Genomic DNA, 15,491 nt, shown 5'->3' with positions numbered 1-15,491 from the left:
AGCAATGTCATTTTCGATCTGACATCCATCTAATTTACACATGGGTTTCCACTATTCGTATTGCAGAGTTAGAATTCTGTAATAAATTTTTTTCTAATGTATTCTGTACATATTAAATAATCTAAAAGTTTCCTCTTGTAGTGCATTTACCATTTAGCAAGTCTCTTCAGCATTTTTCCAGTACCATTTGCATTACAGTGATTTGCCTGTAAATGTAATTAAAATCTAAAAGTGCACAGTTAACTTTCTTAAATAACGGCCTATTTCTGGAGGAAACCTAATATTCACAGAAAAGAATGACCAATACTGTGATTAGAAATGAGGGGTTAGAATGTGCTCTGAGACTATATAGCACAATTATATACATAAGCTAAAGGACAGTGAGTCTTTAGCCTGTATTTACAACAAATAACGTTGGTCTCCACAGGGTCATACCAAGAACTCAGTATGGCACTAAATAGAATTAGGATCGTTAGCTACAAGTCAGTGTAGCACAGACAGCCCCAAAATACCCTGAACCGGCTTATGCTAAATTAAAGTCCAGTATATTACAATGTTTTAAGCACTATTAGTGTGCTGCTGTGCTACTCCGTGAAGACAGCAAGCCTTCATCAAGGGATCGCATCTGGGTTATAATGGGTCCTAGCAGTCAGGATGCCACTGTATGGAAGAAACCCTGAAAAAAGAATACACAGGTTTCAAAACAGATATACTTCATTTTGTTTAAAATGCCCAGGACCATTTTCAAAATAACTGATAGTAAGTTTTGTTTTATAGAGTGATGAACCTATTGAATCATAAGAAGAAATTCTACATTATCCAGTTTGAGGAGAAAAAAATGTAGTATCCGTACCAAATTATCCAGTGTATATGACTGGTTAGAATCGCAAGTTTTGATTTTTACTGGAATTCAGAGTATGAAGTGCAAACATTCAGGATAAAATTAATTCAAACGTACACACAGTTCTATCAACTTGCAACAGAGCAGCAAATATGAGGGCCTATCACGCATCTGGACTCTCCCATTCCCTTCCGGTCCCTCAGAAAAGTGCAAAATCAAAGAGTCACTGCTTGGTCCAAACATAAAATACATCAGGTATAAGGACTTGGAATCTGATGAAATCTGGCTTCTCTTCCACAGGTTGTCTTCAGTAAGAGTCAATGTCTGAAGATGGAATTTATCTCGAGAAGAATTAACTCTACAATCTGATTCTGGTAGACGGTATAAACTGCTATGTTACCAGTCTCTTTCTCTGGCTTTAACAGAGTGGGACAAGACACAATTGCTATACTCTGATACATCATTCTGTTTTTTTCTCCGTTTTCTATAACTCTTTTGAGATGTCTAAACAGAGTCTGCATTGTGTCCTGATTTGGCTTTGGCAACCGTTTGATTAGATCCTTCACAGCAGAGACACGCCGTCTTGGTTCTTGTTTAACTGCATTCACAAAATCATTAAAATGATCAAATGTAAGGAGAGGTTCTGGTAATTCTCGAAAAAGCATTTTCAGTGCTCCAGTGATGACATGAATATCTTCCCATTTACTATCCTTCAAGTCCAATTTCTCATCACGGTTGACTGCAAACCTCAGCTTCTCGATCACCGCAAAGTTGCCACTAACTCTGTAAATCCCATCAACATCCAACCCATATTGTTCAACATGTTCAGTGCACAATTTCACAAATTTTGGCACTGTGCCATTCTCTCTCTGACACAGATTAGCAAGATTGGTTCCAAATACCTGATCTCTAATATAACCTTTTCCACGAACAGCTTGTAAAGTGGGGTGTTGTGTAAGACACTTCTTTAAGTTGTTCTTGTTTTTTTTTTTTCTGTTCTGAAGAATCTCTGCTAGATACTTTTGTGGAACGCAATTTCTTCAGATCTTTATGGTCCTTTCCTTGATCGTGCTTTTCTATTCCTGGTGAATCTGATACATCTCCCTCAATTGCTTCATCGGGTTCTACTGTCTGATTACTGATAGTGCTACTAAGAACTTTAAACCACTCATTGATAACAGCGTCATTATCAAACTGAATCAGCACTTCTGTCCCTGGACGGGTTTTCGGCTCAAATACATTCTTTTTGCTGGATTTATCCTTTGAATCTCAATCATCACCCCCTTAAGGTCCACCGTGAACTCTGGTTTGGACTGATTACTCCCAAACCAGCTTGTGCTACTTCCTTGAGTTTTGGTAAACAGTAAAGATGAAGCCTGCAACACGACCCAAGAAGACAACTAGTTCTTTCGAACCTTTTTCCCATTTGCAGTAACTTTTGTTACATTTAATAATCCATATTTCTCTTGACCCTTTGGACTGCTGTCTGTATCTTGGTTCTTTGGTGAAGAGGGAGAAGACTCATTTTCAGAGTAGCAGGGTTTTGAGGCAGCTGGAGGTTCCTTGTCATTGGTGTCCAACACAATGGTGCTATGTCTCCACTTTGTTAACACTATTGGTTCTTGCAGCCACCTGTCCAGACTCCCACTTTTAATAATTTCTCTTTGCTGCCGAGATGAGGCATTATACTTTGGCAACTCCCATTCTGACCGAGATCCATCTGCACTGTAGTAATATTGTCTACCTTGATCATCAACACGCTTGAGCCACTCTTGATCTCCTGGACTTTGGGAATCTCCTTTGCTTATGTTTGTATCTCGAGTCCAACGAGGGGGTTTCTGAGTCCTTTCCTGTGTTCCTCTGTTATAGTGATAACAATGCCCTGAACTATCTTTATGAGGTTCCCATTCTCCATTAATCTGAATTGCTGGGCTTCCGGGGATCGGCGGCGGGGGAGAGACGACTGGGATATTTTCAGTTCTTGCAGGTTAGCGCAGACAGGAGAATCTGACCGCCCTTGATTTGGAGGTGTTGTCGTCCTTATCTGCTCAGTGGAGCTGCTGCTAAACTCATCACCGGACTCTGAATCTTGATATATCCGTTCCGAGCCTTCTCCTGCTGAATCACAGGACTGTTCCTGGGAGAAGCCAGCTTTCTCTACGTCCAAGAGCTCTGGACCGGGAAAGTGACCAAATAAACGCGTCCTATTCTGGCCAGAAACTTTGGGAGAATGTGAGTCACTGTTGAACTTTCCACTATTATGGGCCAGGTTCAGGCTGAGGTTGACAGTCTGACCTGGAATATAATTGGGTCCAAAATTCTGATTGGCATCACGAATAAGACCTGTTCCTTGAACAGACGGCAATGGCTTTCCAAAACTTGAAAGCTCGGGCAGTTTGTTCACATTTTCTGTTGACCTCTGAAGGTGGAGACTCTGCATCGTTTTCACAGAATGATGCGGCAGCCCCGCTGCCTGTTGCACAGGCGGCATCAGGCTTCTGTGGCCGACCTCCCTCACGTACTGGGCAGGCACATAAAACGCCTTGGAGTTCTCGTCCAGCTTGACCTGCAACCAGTCATCGCTGGTCTTCTTCACCAGAATGTATCGCTCACCTTGTTTTATCATGACCTTTCTGTCCTTCGCTTCGTTTTTTTTTTTGTTTGTTTGTTTTTTTTGCAGTACGCGGGCCTCTCACTGTTGTGGCCTCTCCCGTTGCGGAGCACAGGCTCCGGACGCGCAGGCTCAGCGGCCATGGCTCACGGGCCCAGCCGCTCCGCGGCATGTGGGATCTTCCTGGACCGAGGCACGAACCCATGTCCTCTGCATCGGCAGGCGGACTCTCAACCACTGCACCACCAGAGAAGCCCCACTTTGTATTCTTAATCATACTCTACTTCAATATACACATGCCCTGGAACAATCTTCCCACCTCTGTCAGCCGTTTTCTTTCCGTAATATTCACCTCTCAAAGAGGATACTTTGCCACATTATGACTCTGTAGCTTGTTGGAACAATATGGCTTAGAAGGAGAACTAAACATCCAGTCTTACATTTAAACCGAGGGCCTGGTGGCCTCGCGGGGGCCGGCTCCCTCCTGGCTGCTCGGCGGCGGCGGCGGGGAGCCCAGGCGACCCCGAAGGGCGCTCACTCGCCTGCAGCCGGGCCGGCGCGTCCCCATCAGCATCCATTTTAAAGGCAAAGCCAGTTAAAGCGAGTAAGCTGTGCTGATGAATTGGACATGGAGTGTGAGAGAGGGTCAAGGATGACTCTCAGTGTCTCAGCCTGAGCAACTAGGTTAATCGGGGTGACGTTTTTTGAGATGGGGAAGAATGAGAGAGGCACAGGTTCAGGGATGGGGGAAATCCTCAACTGAGTTTGGGACCTTTTAAATTTGAGGAACCTATTAGGTATCTAAATGCAGATGTGAAGAAGTTTGGAGAAAGGAAATATATATCAAACAAAGGGGTGCAAAGTGCTTGGATGGAAAGGGGGAGTTTCGGAGAAGCAAGCAGAGTTCCAGCAACACCCAGGCAGAGCACATCACACTTCCCAAAATGGAAAGAGAGCAGATTACATGTTTTTTTCTCATTATCTCCCTAACAAAGGACTGGCAAAAAATTCAAGCTATATTAATTGGAGGGTTTTTTGTTACTGTAAATCAAGATAGGTAAAGGGACAGAGACTCTTCTAGCCTCATAATCCACCAAAAAGGCATGCCAAGAGAATGTCAATGATGGTGTGGAATGTTCAGCTTTCTCAAAGAGATTCCACCCCGAGACCAGTCTTTGGTTTCTGCTCTCTCCATCCCCCTCCACTCACAAGACTGGAGAGGCTTCTTCATCTCCATTCAAGTTTGGAACTGGATGGAGCTGAGTGACTACCCAATCTAGACACCCACATCAGACAGGAAAGTTCCCAGAGGTCCAGGTGGATGGAGAGAAGAGGCAGGGAAAGTTTTCCTACCGACTGCAAGAGGGGGAGGAGTGCTCCAAAGAATCTAGAACAGAGGTCTTGTGCCCACTGAGGAACTGAGAATTGAGTGGAGTAGTAAGGGGCCACTCAAAATCAACAAGTCCTATAGATTCGGATTGGTTAGAATGTGTGATTTAAACGGGGAATAAAAGCCATTTTGTGCATTTTTCTGCACCCCGTGTATATATGGGTGACCAACTAACATGCTCTTTTAATCTCTCTCTTTCTTCCACCCAGGGGTTGCACAAGTATTCAGAGCACATGGAAATACTGAACTCTTTGAGGGCAGGAACCGGCGCTTAGTTTAGTAGCCGGCACACAGTAGGCATTCAATAGGTGCTTGCTGAATTTTTTTAAAAGCTAAAAGAATAATCCAAATAAACTGAGATGAGAATCAAACCAAAGGGATAAGTGAGCAGAACAGAAGGAGAGGAGAAAAAAGAAAATGCAAATGTGAGGGATAAGGGCTGTCCGGCTGCACTTGGGAGAACAGTAAGATGCAATAGGAGTAGGGAAATAAAAAGGAAGCAAATTAGAGAGGTTAAAGTTATCATTAGAAAAGAAAGGTAGAATAAGAAAAGAAAAGAAAGGTAGAACTGAGCAAGTTTTGGCTGCCAGCTTTTCTGCCTGACTTCTGCCAACAGGGTGTGCAGTTTTGTTGATGACGACTTTTTCTTGGCCCTGTGCAACAATAGATCAACCACAGAAGAAAACTCAGAGTTTCAGCATTCAGTGGTCACAGCCAGGCAGTGGGGATGGGAGCCAGCCTTGATCAATGCAGAATTGACTTACAATTTAATGCTTTTTTGTTTCAAAGTAAGATACCAGAAGAAGACAACTCGGGGGCAGGCTTCAAATTCCTCCTGCTAACACTGAAACACTAATAGGAGGAGTTGACATCATTGAACACAGGCTATACAGTATCAGGAGAGGCTGACCTGTGGAAAGGGCATGACAACGAAGAGGTAGTGGGAAAAAGAAAAGGCAAAGACCTAAAAGGGAAGGCCAGGAAAGTGATGTACAGAGAAATATCAAAGGAGGGCTAGACCTATAAAATAGAAATTGATGGATGAGGGGATGAGGACATTAGAAAGATCTTTAAGAGGCTTCAGGGACTGTAAGAAAGAGGGCAAAGCAGAGATGTCACGTGGAACATCTTACATAACAAGCAGCTAGTGAAAGCTATTGTAATATATAACATGATGGAAAGAAGGCTGTGCATGTGGAGGAGGCACCCCAGCACTTACTGTCTGCATGTAAATAACGAGTGGAAATTCTATGGCTACCCAGCCAGTGGAGCCCTGATAAAACAAAAGTAGATGCTACGGTCCCTCCGTTTTAAACAGAAAGGAGACTGAGGCAGTGTGGTGACCAAGCATTTGTGTCAACAGAGTGGCATTAAGCATCTCAGTTCTGTCATTTAAAAGGTGTCCACTTTGGGCAAGTTCCCTTGATTTCTAAGCCTCAGTTTCCTTGTCCATAAAATGGGGACAATAAAACCTAAATCACTGGGTTGTCATTAGTATTAGCAATGTACGGACCGTTCCTTGCCCATAGGAGGCACTCACTATTATGACTACTAGTACTAGTACTCCTACTACTTCTCCTATTGATTTTATTATTCATCTGTCTTTTTACTTAAAAAAAAATGAAATAAACAAACAAAATACACTGTTGAGGATTATCCCCGCCCTAATGAAAACTTCTTTTTTCTCCTGGTAAGGAAAGAGAGTGAACCAAAGGAGGAAGGGCAAAAAGCATGACCTTGGACATAAAGCCTTATTCAAGTAGGAGAATGCTGGTGTGTGTGTGTGTGTGTGTGTGTGTGTGTGTGTGTGTGTACAGCAAGCTGTCAGAGCAGGAATAACATATACAGTTTGCCCTCTGTATCGACGGGTTCTGTATCTGTGGATTCAACCAACTCTGCGTGCAAACGCTTGGGGAAAAAATTCCAGAAAGTTCCAAAAAATAAAGCTTGAATTTGCCACCCTGTGGCAACTATTTACATAGCATTTACATTATATATACAACTATTTACATAGCATTTACTTGGTATTATAAGCAATCTAGAGATGATTTAAAGTATATGAGAGGGGGCTTCCCTGGTGGCGCAGTGGTTGAGAGTCCACCTGCCAATGCAGGGGACACGGGTCCCGGTCTGGGAAGAGCTCACATGCCACGGAGTGTCTGGGCCCGTGAGCCATGGCCGCTGAGCCTGCGCATCCGGAGCCTGTGCTCCACAACGGGAGAGGCCACAACAGTGAGAGGCCTGCGAACCACCAAATAAATAAATAAATAAATAAATAAAATAAAGTATATGGGAGATGTGCTTAGGTTACATACAAATAATCTGCCAATTTGCATAAGGGACTTGAGCACCCGTGGATTTTGGCATCCATGGGGGTCGTGGAACAAGTCCCCCGTGGATAATGGGGGACTACTGTATTAAGACCATAGATGGGGAAAGGGTGAAGATTAGAGTTTAGTGTGTTGAAAAAGTGGTGTCGACCATTTGTGGAAAGGTGTTTGGTGATAGGAAATGAAGTATAATGGGCAGAATATCTTGAATCTTTTATAATTAAAAACCCCATGGAGGAAACTTGCACAAGCCTCTTAGATAGCCTCATCCACCAGAGGGCAGACAGCAGAAGGAAGAACTACAATCCTGCAGCCTGTGGAACAAAAACCACATTCACAGAAAGATAGACAAGATGAAAATGCAGAGGGCTATGTACCAGATGAAGGTACAAGATAAAACCCCAGAAAAACAACTAAATGAAGTGGAGATAGGCAACCTTCCAGAAAAAGAGTTCACAATAATGATAATGAAGATGATCGAGGACCTCGGAAAAAGAATGGAGGCAAGGATCGAGAAAATGCAAGAAATGTTTAACAAAGACCTAGAAGAATTAAAGAACGAACAAACAGAGATGAACAATACAATAACTGAAATGAAAACTACACTAGAAGGAATCAATAGCAGAATAACTGAGGCAGAAGAACGGATAAGTGACCTGGAAGACAGAATGGTGGAATTCACTGCTGCTGAACAGAATAAAGAAAAAAGAATGAAAAGAAATGAAGACAGCCTAAGAGACCTCTGGGACAACATTAAATGCAACAACATTCACATTATAGGGGTCCCAAAAGGAGAAGAGAGAGAGAAAGGACCAGAGAAAATATTTGAAGAGATTATAGTTGAAAACTTCCCTAACATGGGAAAGGAAATAGCCACCCAAGCCCAGGAAGCGCAGCGAGTCCCCTACAGGATAAACCCAAGGAGAAACACGCCGAGACACATAGTAATCAAATTGGCAAAAATTAAAGAAAAATTATTGAAAGCAGCAAGGGAAAAATGACAAATAACATACAAGGGAACTCCCATAAGGTTAACAGCTGATTTCTCAGCAGAAACTCTACTAGCCAGAAGGGAGTGGCATGATATACTTAAAGTGATGAAAGGGAAGAACTTACAACCAAGATTACTCTTCCCTGCAAGGATCTCATTCAGATTCGATGGAGAAATCAACAGCTTTACAGACAAGCAAAAGCTAACAGAATTCAGCAGCACGAAACCAGCTCTGCAACAAATGCTAAAGGAACTTCTCTAAGTGAGACACACAAGAGAAGAAAAGGATCTACAAAAACAAACCCAAAACAATTAAGAAAATGGTCATAGGAACACACATTTCGATAATTACCTTAAACGTGAATGGATTATTTTATTTTTTTAACATCTTTATTGGAGAACAATTGCTTTACAGTGGTGTGTTAGTTTCTGCTTTATAACAAAGTGAATCAGTTATACACATACATATGTCCCCATATCTCTTCCCTCTTGCGTCTCCCTCCCTCCCACCCTCCCTATCCCACCCCCCTAGGTGGTCACAAAGCACTGAGCTGATCTCGCTGTGCTATGCGACTGCTTCCCACTAGCAATCTATTCTATGTTTGGTAGTGTATATACGTCCATGCCACTCTCTCACTTTGTCACAGCTTACACTTCCCCCTCCCCATATCGTCAAGTCCATTCTCTAGTAGGTCTGTGTCTTTATTCCTGTCTTGCCCCTAGGTTCTTCATGACCTTTTTCTTTTCTTAGATTGCATATATATATATATGTTAGCATACGGTATTTATTTTTCTCTTTCTGACTTACTTCACTCTGTATGACAGACTCTAGGAACGTGAATGGATTAAATGCTCCAACCAAAAGACAGAGTTTTGCTGAATGGAAACAAAAACAAGACACATATATATGCTGCCTACAAGAGACCCACTTCAGACCTAGGGACACATACAGACTGAAAGTGAGGGGATGGAAAAAGATATGCCATGCAAATGGAAATCAAAAGAAAGCTGGAGTAGCTATACTCATATCAGATAAAATAGACTTTAAAGAATGTTACAAGAGACAAGGAAGGACAGGACATAATGATCAAGGGATCAATCCAAGAAGAAGATATAACAATTATAAATATATATGAACCCAACATAGGAGCACCTCAATACATAAGGCAACTACTAACAGCTATAAGAGAGGAAATCGACAGTAACACAATAATAGTGGGGGGCTTTGACACCTCCCTTACACCAATGGACAGATGATCCAAAAAGAAAATTAATAAGGAAACACAAGAATTAAATGACACAATAGACCACATAGATTTGATTGATATTTATAGGACATTCCATCCAAAAACAGCAGATTACACTTTCTTCTCAGGTGCACACAGAATATTCTCCAGGATAGATCACATCTTGGGTCATAAATTAAGCCTCAGTAAATTTAAGAAAATTGAAATCATATCAAGCATCTTTTCTGACCACAATGCTATGAGATTAGAAATGAATTACAGGAAAAAAAATGTAAAAAACAGAAACACATGGAGGGTAAACAATACGTTACTAAACAACCAAGAGATCACTGAAGAAATCAAAGAAAAAATCAAAAAATACCTAGAGACAAATGACAATGAAAACACGCCAGTCCAAAATCTATGGGATGCAGCAAAAGCAGTTCTAAGAGGGAAGTTTATAGCTATACAAGCCTACCTCAAGAAACAAGAAAAATCTTGTAAACAATCTAACTTTACACCTAAAGGAACTAGAGAAAGAAGAACAAACAAAACCCAAAGTTAGCAGAAGGAAAGAAATCATAAAGATCAGAGCAGAAATAAATGAAACAGAAACAAAGAAAACAATAACAAAGATCAATAAAACTATAAGCTGGTTCTCTGAGAAGGTAAACAAAATTGATAAACCATTAGCCAGACTCATCAAGAAAAAGAGGGAGAGGACTCAAATCAATAAAATTAGAAATGAAAAAGGAGAAGTTACAACAGACACCACAGAACTACAAAGCATCCTAAGAGACTACTACAAGCAACCCTATGCCAATAAAATGGACAACCTGGAAGAAATGGACAAATTCTTAGAAAGGTATAACCTTCCAAGACTGAACCAGGAAGAAACAGAAAACATGAACAGACCAATCACAAGTAATGAAATTGAAACTGTGGTTAAAAAACTTCCAACAAACAAAAGTCCAGGACCAGATGGCTTCACAGGTGAATTCTATCAAACATTTAGAGAAGAACTAACTCCCACCCTTCTCAAACTCTTCCAAAAAATTGCAAATGAAGGAACACTCCCAAACTCATTCTATGGGGCCACCATCACCCTGATACCAAAACCAGACAAAGATACTACAAGCAAAGAAAATTACAGACCAATATCACTGATGAATATAGATTTAAAAATCCCCAACAAAATACTAGCAAACAGAATCCAACAACATATTAAAAGGATCATACACCATGATCAAGTGGGATTGATCCCAGGGATGCAAGGATTCTTCAATATACACAAATCAATCAATGTGATACACCATATTAACAAACTGAAGAATAAAAACCATATGATCATCTCAATAGATGCAGAAAAAGCTTTTGACAAAATTCAACACCCATTTATGATAAAAACTCTCCAGAAAGTGGACATAGAGGGAACCTACCTTAACATAATAAAGGCCATACACAACAAACCCACAGCAAACATCATTCTCAATGGTGAAAAACTGAAAGCATTTCCTCTAAGATCAGCAACAAGACAAGGATGTCCACTCTCATCACTATTATTCAACATCGTTTTGGAAGTCCTAGCCACGGCAAACAGAGAAGAAAAGGAAATAAAAGGAATCCAAATCAGAAAAGAAGAAGTAAAGCTGTCACTGTTTGCAGGTGACATGATATTATACATAGAGGATCCTAAAGATGATACCAGAAAACTACTAGAGCTAATCAATGAATTTGGTAAAGTAGCAGGATACAAAATTAGTGCACAGAAATCTCTTGCGTTCCTATACACTAACGATGAAAAATCTGAAAGAGAAATTAAGGAAACACTCCCATTTACCATTGCAACAAAAAGAATAAAATATCTAGGAATAAACCTACCTAGGGAGACAAAAGACCTTTATGCAGAAAACTATAAGACACTGATGAAAGAAATTAAAGATGATACAAACAGATGGAGAGATATACCATGTTCTTGGATTGGAAGAATCAATATTGTGAAAATGACTGTACTACCCAAAACAATCTACAGATTCAATTCAATCCCTATCAAATTACCAATGTCATTTTTTACAGAACTAGAACAAATCATCTTAAAATTTGTATGGAGACACAAGAGACTCCAAATAGCCAAAGCAGTCTTGAGGGAAAAAAATGGAGCTGGAGGAATCAGATTCCCTGACTTCAGGCTCTACTACAAAGCTACAGTAATCAAGACAATATGGTACTGGCACAAAAACAGAAACATAGATCAATGGGACAAGATAGAAAGCCCAGAGATAAACCCACACACCTATAGTCAACTAATCTATGACAAAGGGGGCAAAGATATGCAATGGAGAAAAGACAGTCTCTTCAATAAGTGGTGCTGGGGAAACTGGACAGCTACATGTAAAAGAATGAAATTAGAACACTCCCTAGCACCTTACACAAAAATAAACTCAAAATGGATTCGAGACCCAAATGTAAGACCAGACACTATAAAGCTCTTAGAGGAAAACATAGGAAGGACAGTGCTTGACATAAATCACAGCCAGATCTTTTTTGATCCACCTCCTAGAGTAATGGAAATAAAAACAAAAATAAACAAATGGGACCAAATGAAACTTCAAAGCTTTTGCACAGCAAAGGAAACCATAAACAAGACCAAAAGACAACCCTCAGAATGGGGGAAAATATTTGCAAATGAATCAGCAGACAAAGGATTAATCTCCAAAATATATAAACAGCTCATGCAGCTCAATATTAAAGAAACAAACAATCCAATTCAAAAATAGGCAGAAGACCTAAATAGACATTTCTCCAAAGAAGACATACAGATGGCCAAGAAGCACATGAAAAGCTGCTCCGCCTCACTAATTATTAGAGAAATGCAAATCAAAACTACAATGAGGTATCACCTCACACCAGTTAGAATGGCCATCATCAGAAAATCTACAAACAACAAATGCTGGAGAGGGTGTGGAGAAAAGGGAACCCTCTTGCACTTTTGGTGGGAATGTAAATTGATACAGCCACTATGGAGAACAGCATGGAGGTTCCTTAAAAAACTAAAAATAGGCTTACCATATGATCCAGCAATCCCACTACTGGGCATATACCCTGAGAAAACCATAATTCAAAAAGACACATGCACCCCAATGTTCATTGCAGCACTGTTTACAATAGCCAGGTCATGGAAGCAACCTAAATGCCCATCGACAGACGAATGGATAAAGAAGATGTGGTGCATATATACAATGGAATATTACTCAGCCATAAAAAAGAACGAAATTGAGTCATTTGTTGAGATGTGGATGGATCTAGAGACTGTCATACAGAGTGAAGTAAGTCAGAAAGAGAAAAACAAATATCATATATTAACACATGTATGTGGAACCTAGAAAAATGGTACAGATGAACTGGTTTGCAGGGAAGAAGTTGAGACACAGATGTAGAGAACAAACATATGGACACCAAGGGGGGAAAACTGCGGTGGGGTGGGGATGGTGGTGTGCTGAATTGGGCGATTGGGATTGACATGTATACACTGATGTGTATAAAACTGATGACTAATAAGAACCTGCCGTATAAACAAACAAACAAACAAAAAACAACTAATACTAAACTGTCTTCGGGTTATTTGTATGGAAATAGGTTAATATAACAGTTTCAGACATTAAAAAAACAACAAAAAACCCCCCATGACATGGCTTAGCCCTTCGTTTGTCTGGCATAAAACAGGGGCAGCTCGAACGGAGAGACAGAGGGGAACTGGATAATCTTATCCTTTACCCAGCTGCCTCTTTTTGCTTCCCTTCTCTTGCCTCAGAGAAGAGGCAACCGTCCCAGAGCCTCAGAGCTGAGCTGGGCTACACATCGATAAAATGCTTGCCTGGTAGAGCTGGGGAGGTTTCTTTCCTTTTCTTGGCCATGTGTCTTATTTTAGTAATAAGCAACAAGCAATACAGAGAATACTCAGACTGAGGGGGAAGAGGATAAGACAGACAGTCCTCACAACTCCGGTGAAAGCCTGTTCCTGGGGGTGTAGGTAGGAGCACTGCCCATGGAGAAGTACATTTCATCAATGGTTCTGAAGAGGAAAAGGAGCCCCAGGAGGGGACAGAGACTGGAACAAGCCACACAGGCAACCAAACCAAAAAGCTGCCAGTAAGAAGAGCAAGGCTTATAGAAGCCCCAAAGTTAAAAAGCAGAGAGCTTAGAAATGCCAAAGGCTACCTACCTATGCTGTTCTTTGGGGCACAGGCTGGCTGCTGGTTTGGAGTCAAGGTCAGGGGCTCAGAGAGGCCCTAGGAAGAGGAATGGCTACATAACTTGCAAGGCTCAGTGCAAAATGAAAATGCAGTTTCCTTTGTTCAAGAACTATTAAGAATTCCAAGACAGTGACAGCAGAAGATTAAACTAAGCCTGGGCCTTATTGAGCGTGGGACCCTGTGGGACTGCATGGGACCCACACCCATGAAGCCAGCTTTACCTAGTAACTTTTATTTATTTATTTATTTTTCTGCGGTACGCGGGCCTCTCACTGTTGTGGCCTCTCCCGTTGCAGAGTACAGGCTCCAGACGCGCAGGCTCAGCGGCCATGGCTCACGGGCCCAGCTGCTCCGCGGCACGTGGGATCCTCCCGGACCGGGGCACGAACCCGTGTCCCCTGCATCGGCAGGCGGACTCAACCACTGTGCCACCAGGGAAGCCCTACATAGGAACATTTTTAAGTGGATTCCCAAATATGGGCTTATTTTATTTTATTTTATTTTTTGGCCACGCAGCCTGTGGGATCTTAGTTCCCTGACCAGGGATCGAACCTGTTCCCCCTGCAGTGGAAGCGTGAAGTCTTAACTATTGGACCGCCAGGGAAGTCCCTTACTTTTTTACTTAATAAATCAAGAAGATAGGGCTAGAATAACTTTTGTGTTGTTTTGTTCCAAGCTTTGTTTTCTGAATTTGAAAACTCTTATATTATTTTATATTGTATAATATATATTCTATTAAAACAATGCAACCGTATAGTCATAACAGTAAATGAAGAGAAAGTGTGAATATCTTTTGCAGATGTGCATGAATGGCCAAGCGCCTGTCCTTTAGATAGGAGCTCTGTTTCCTATTTCCTTTAGCGGCCCTGGTCATGTGTGATTTTGACTGAGACTCTGGAAAATGGAGAATAAAGGAGGGGAAGACTATTTCCCAGCCCCATCCTGCACATATATTCTCATTCTGGGCTCTTCTCCCAGCTCCCCTCCCTCCCAAATCTTTCCCTGCGCTCTTTAATGTTCATTCTGCTCATTTGTCACCCCTTGTGGCAGCTATTAAACCAAATCCTTACTTTGAGGCTTGATAATTAAATGGAAAGAAGCATTTATCCTGCCTTTTCAGTAGGAACTGTATTTCAGCATAATTAAATAGCCATAGTTTCATTTTACTTTGTATTTATTTAACACTTACATAGTACTTACCATGCACCAGGCCTTACTCTGATTGCTTTAGTAATACTACCTCCTTTAACTCTCATAGCAACCACATTTTACAGATGAGGAAATTGAGGCACTGAACAGTTAAGTGACTTAGTCACACGGGTAGCAAGTGGTGGGACCAGGATTGGAATATAGACAGTCTGACTCTAAAGTCCATACTCTTACCGCTGCCCTAGGCTGCCCTGGTTGAACAAAGGAAGTTCTTTCTTAAAGAATGCCAGCTAGTAAAAAGAGATGGAGTGATAGAATTAAGAAACTATTTTTAAAACTGTCATGAATTCATTGATCCAGGCAAAAATTGTCAAGTGGGATTAAAACTATTGTGTGGATAGTTGATGGGGAGCTGGACATCTGTGTGGGGCTAAAGTAACAGTCCACAGACTATTTTCTGGGCATCGGGAGGCAAAGATAACTATAATGGATCTGGCTGCCATCATGCTGATGCAGTGGTCAATCATAGCGTTACTACAGGTGGAGCAACCAGACGTGTGTCTTCTGATGTGCTGCAGTATGTGACACAATGCCACGTTGATGTATACTAGCCAAAGATATTGGACTTCAATGTGATCAAGACTTTAGACCTAACGTCCTGTTTACAGGAAATATAGGAGATTGAGGAACAGCTAAATAA

The 15,491-nt window shown here is 41.3% G+C and overlaps 1 protein-coding gene across 1 annotated transcript; it reads right to left on the bottom strand.

Annotated features, from left to right (window-relative positions):
- Positions 1–1,158: 1,158 nt before the first annotated feature.
- LOC116747157 (rho GTPase-activating protein 12-like) lies at positions 1,159–4,030 on the bottom strand. The gene is given in 6 exon segments (XM_032618954.1): positions 1,159–1,833; positions 1,835–2,109; positions 2,112–2,793; positions 2,796–3,490; positions 3,718–3,787; positions 3,893–4,030. Coding segments are annotated over 6 exon segments (2,535 nt in total).
- Between the last annotated feature and the right edge of the window lie 11,461 nt (positions 4,031–15,491).

This window comes from Phocoena sinus, chromosome X (genome assembly GCF_008692025.1).
Source record: "Phocoena sinus isolate mPhoSin1 chromosome X, mPhoSin1.pri, whole genome shotgun sequence".
Classification (NCBI taxonomy): Eukaryota; Metazoa; Chordata; class Mammalia; order Artiodactyla; family Phocoenidae; genus Phocoena; species Phocoena sinus.
Note: the sequence above shows the minus strand (reverse complement) of the source record. Positions and strands in the feature narration are given on the sequence as shown.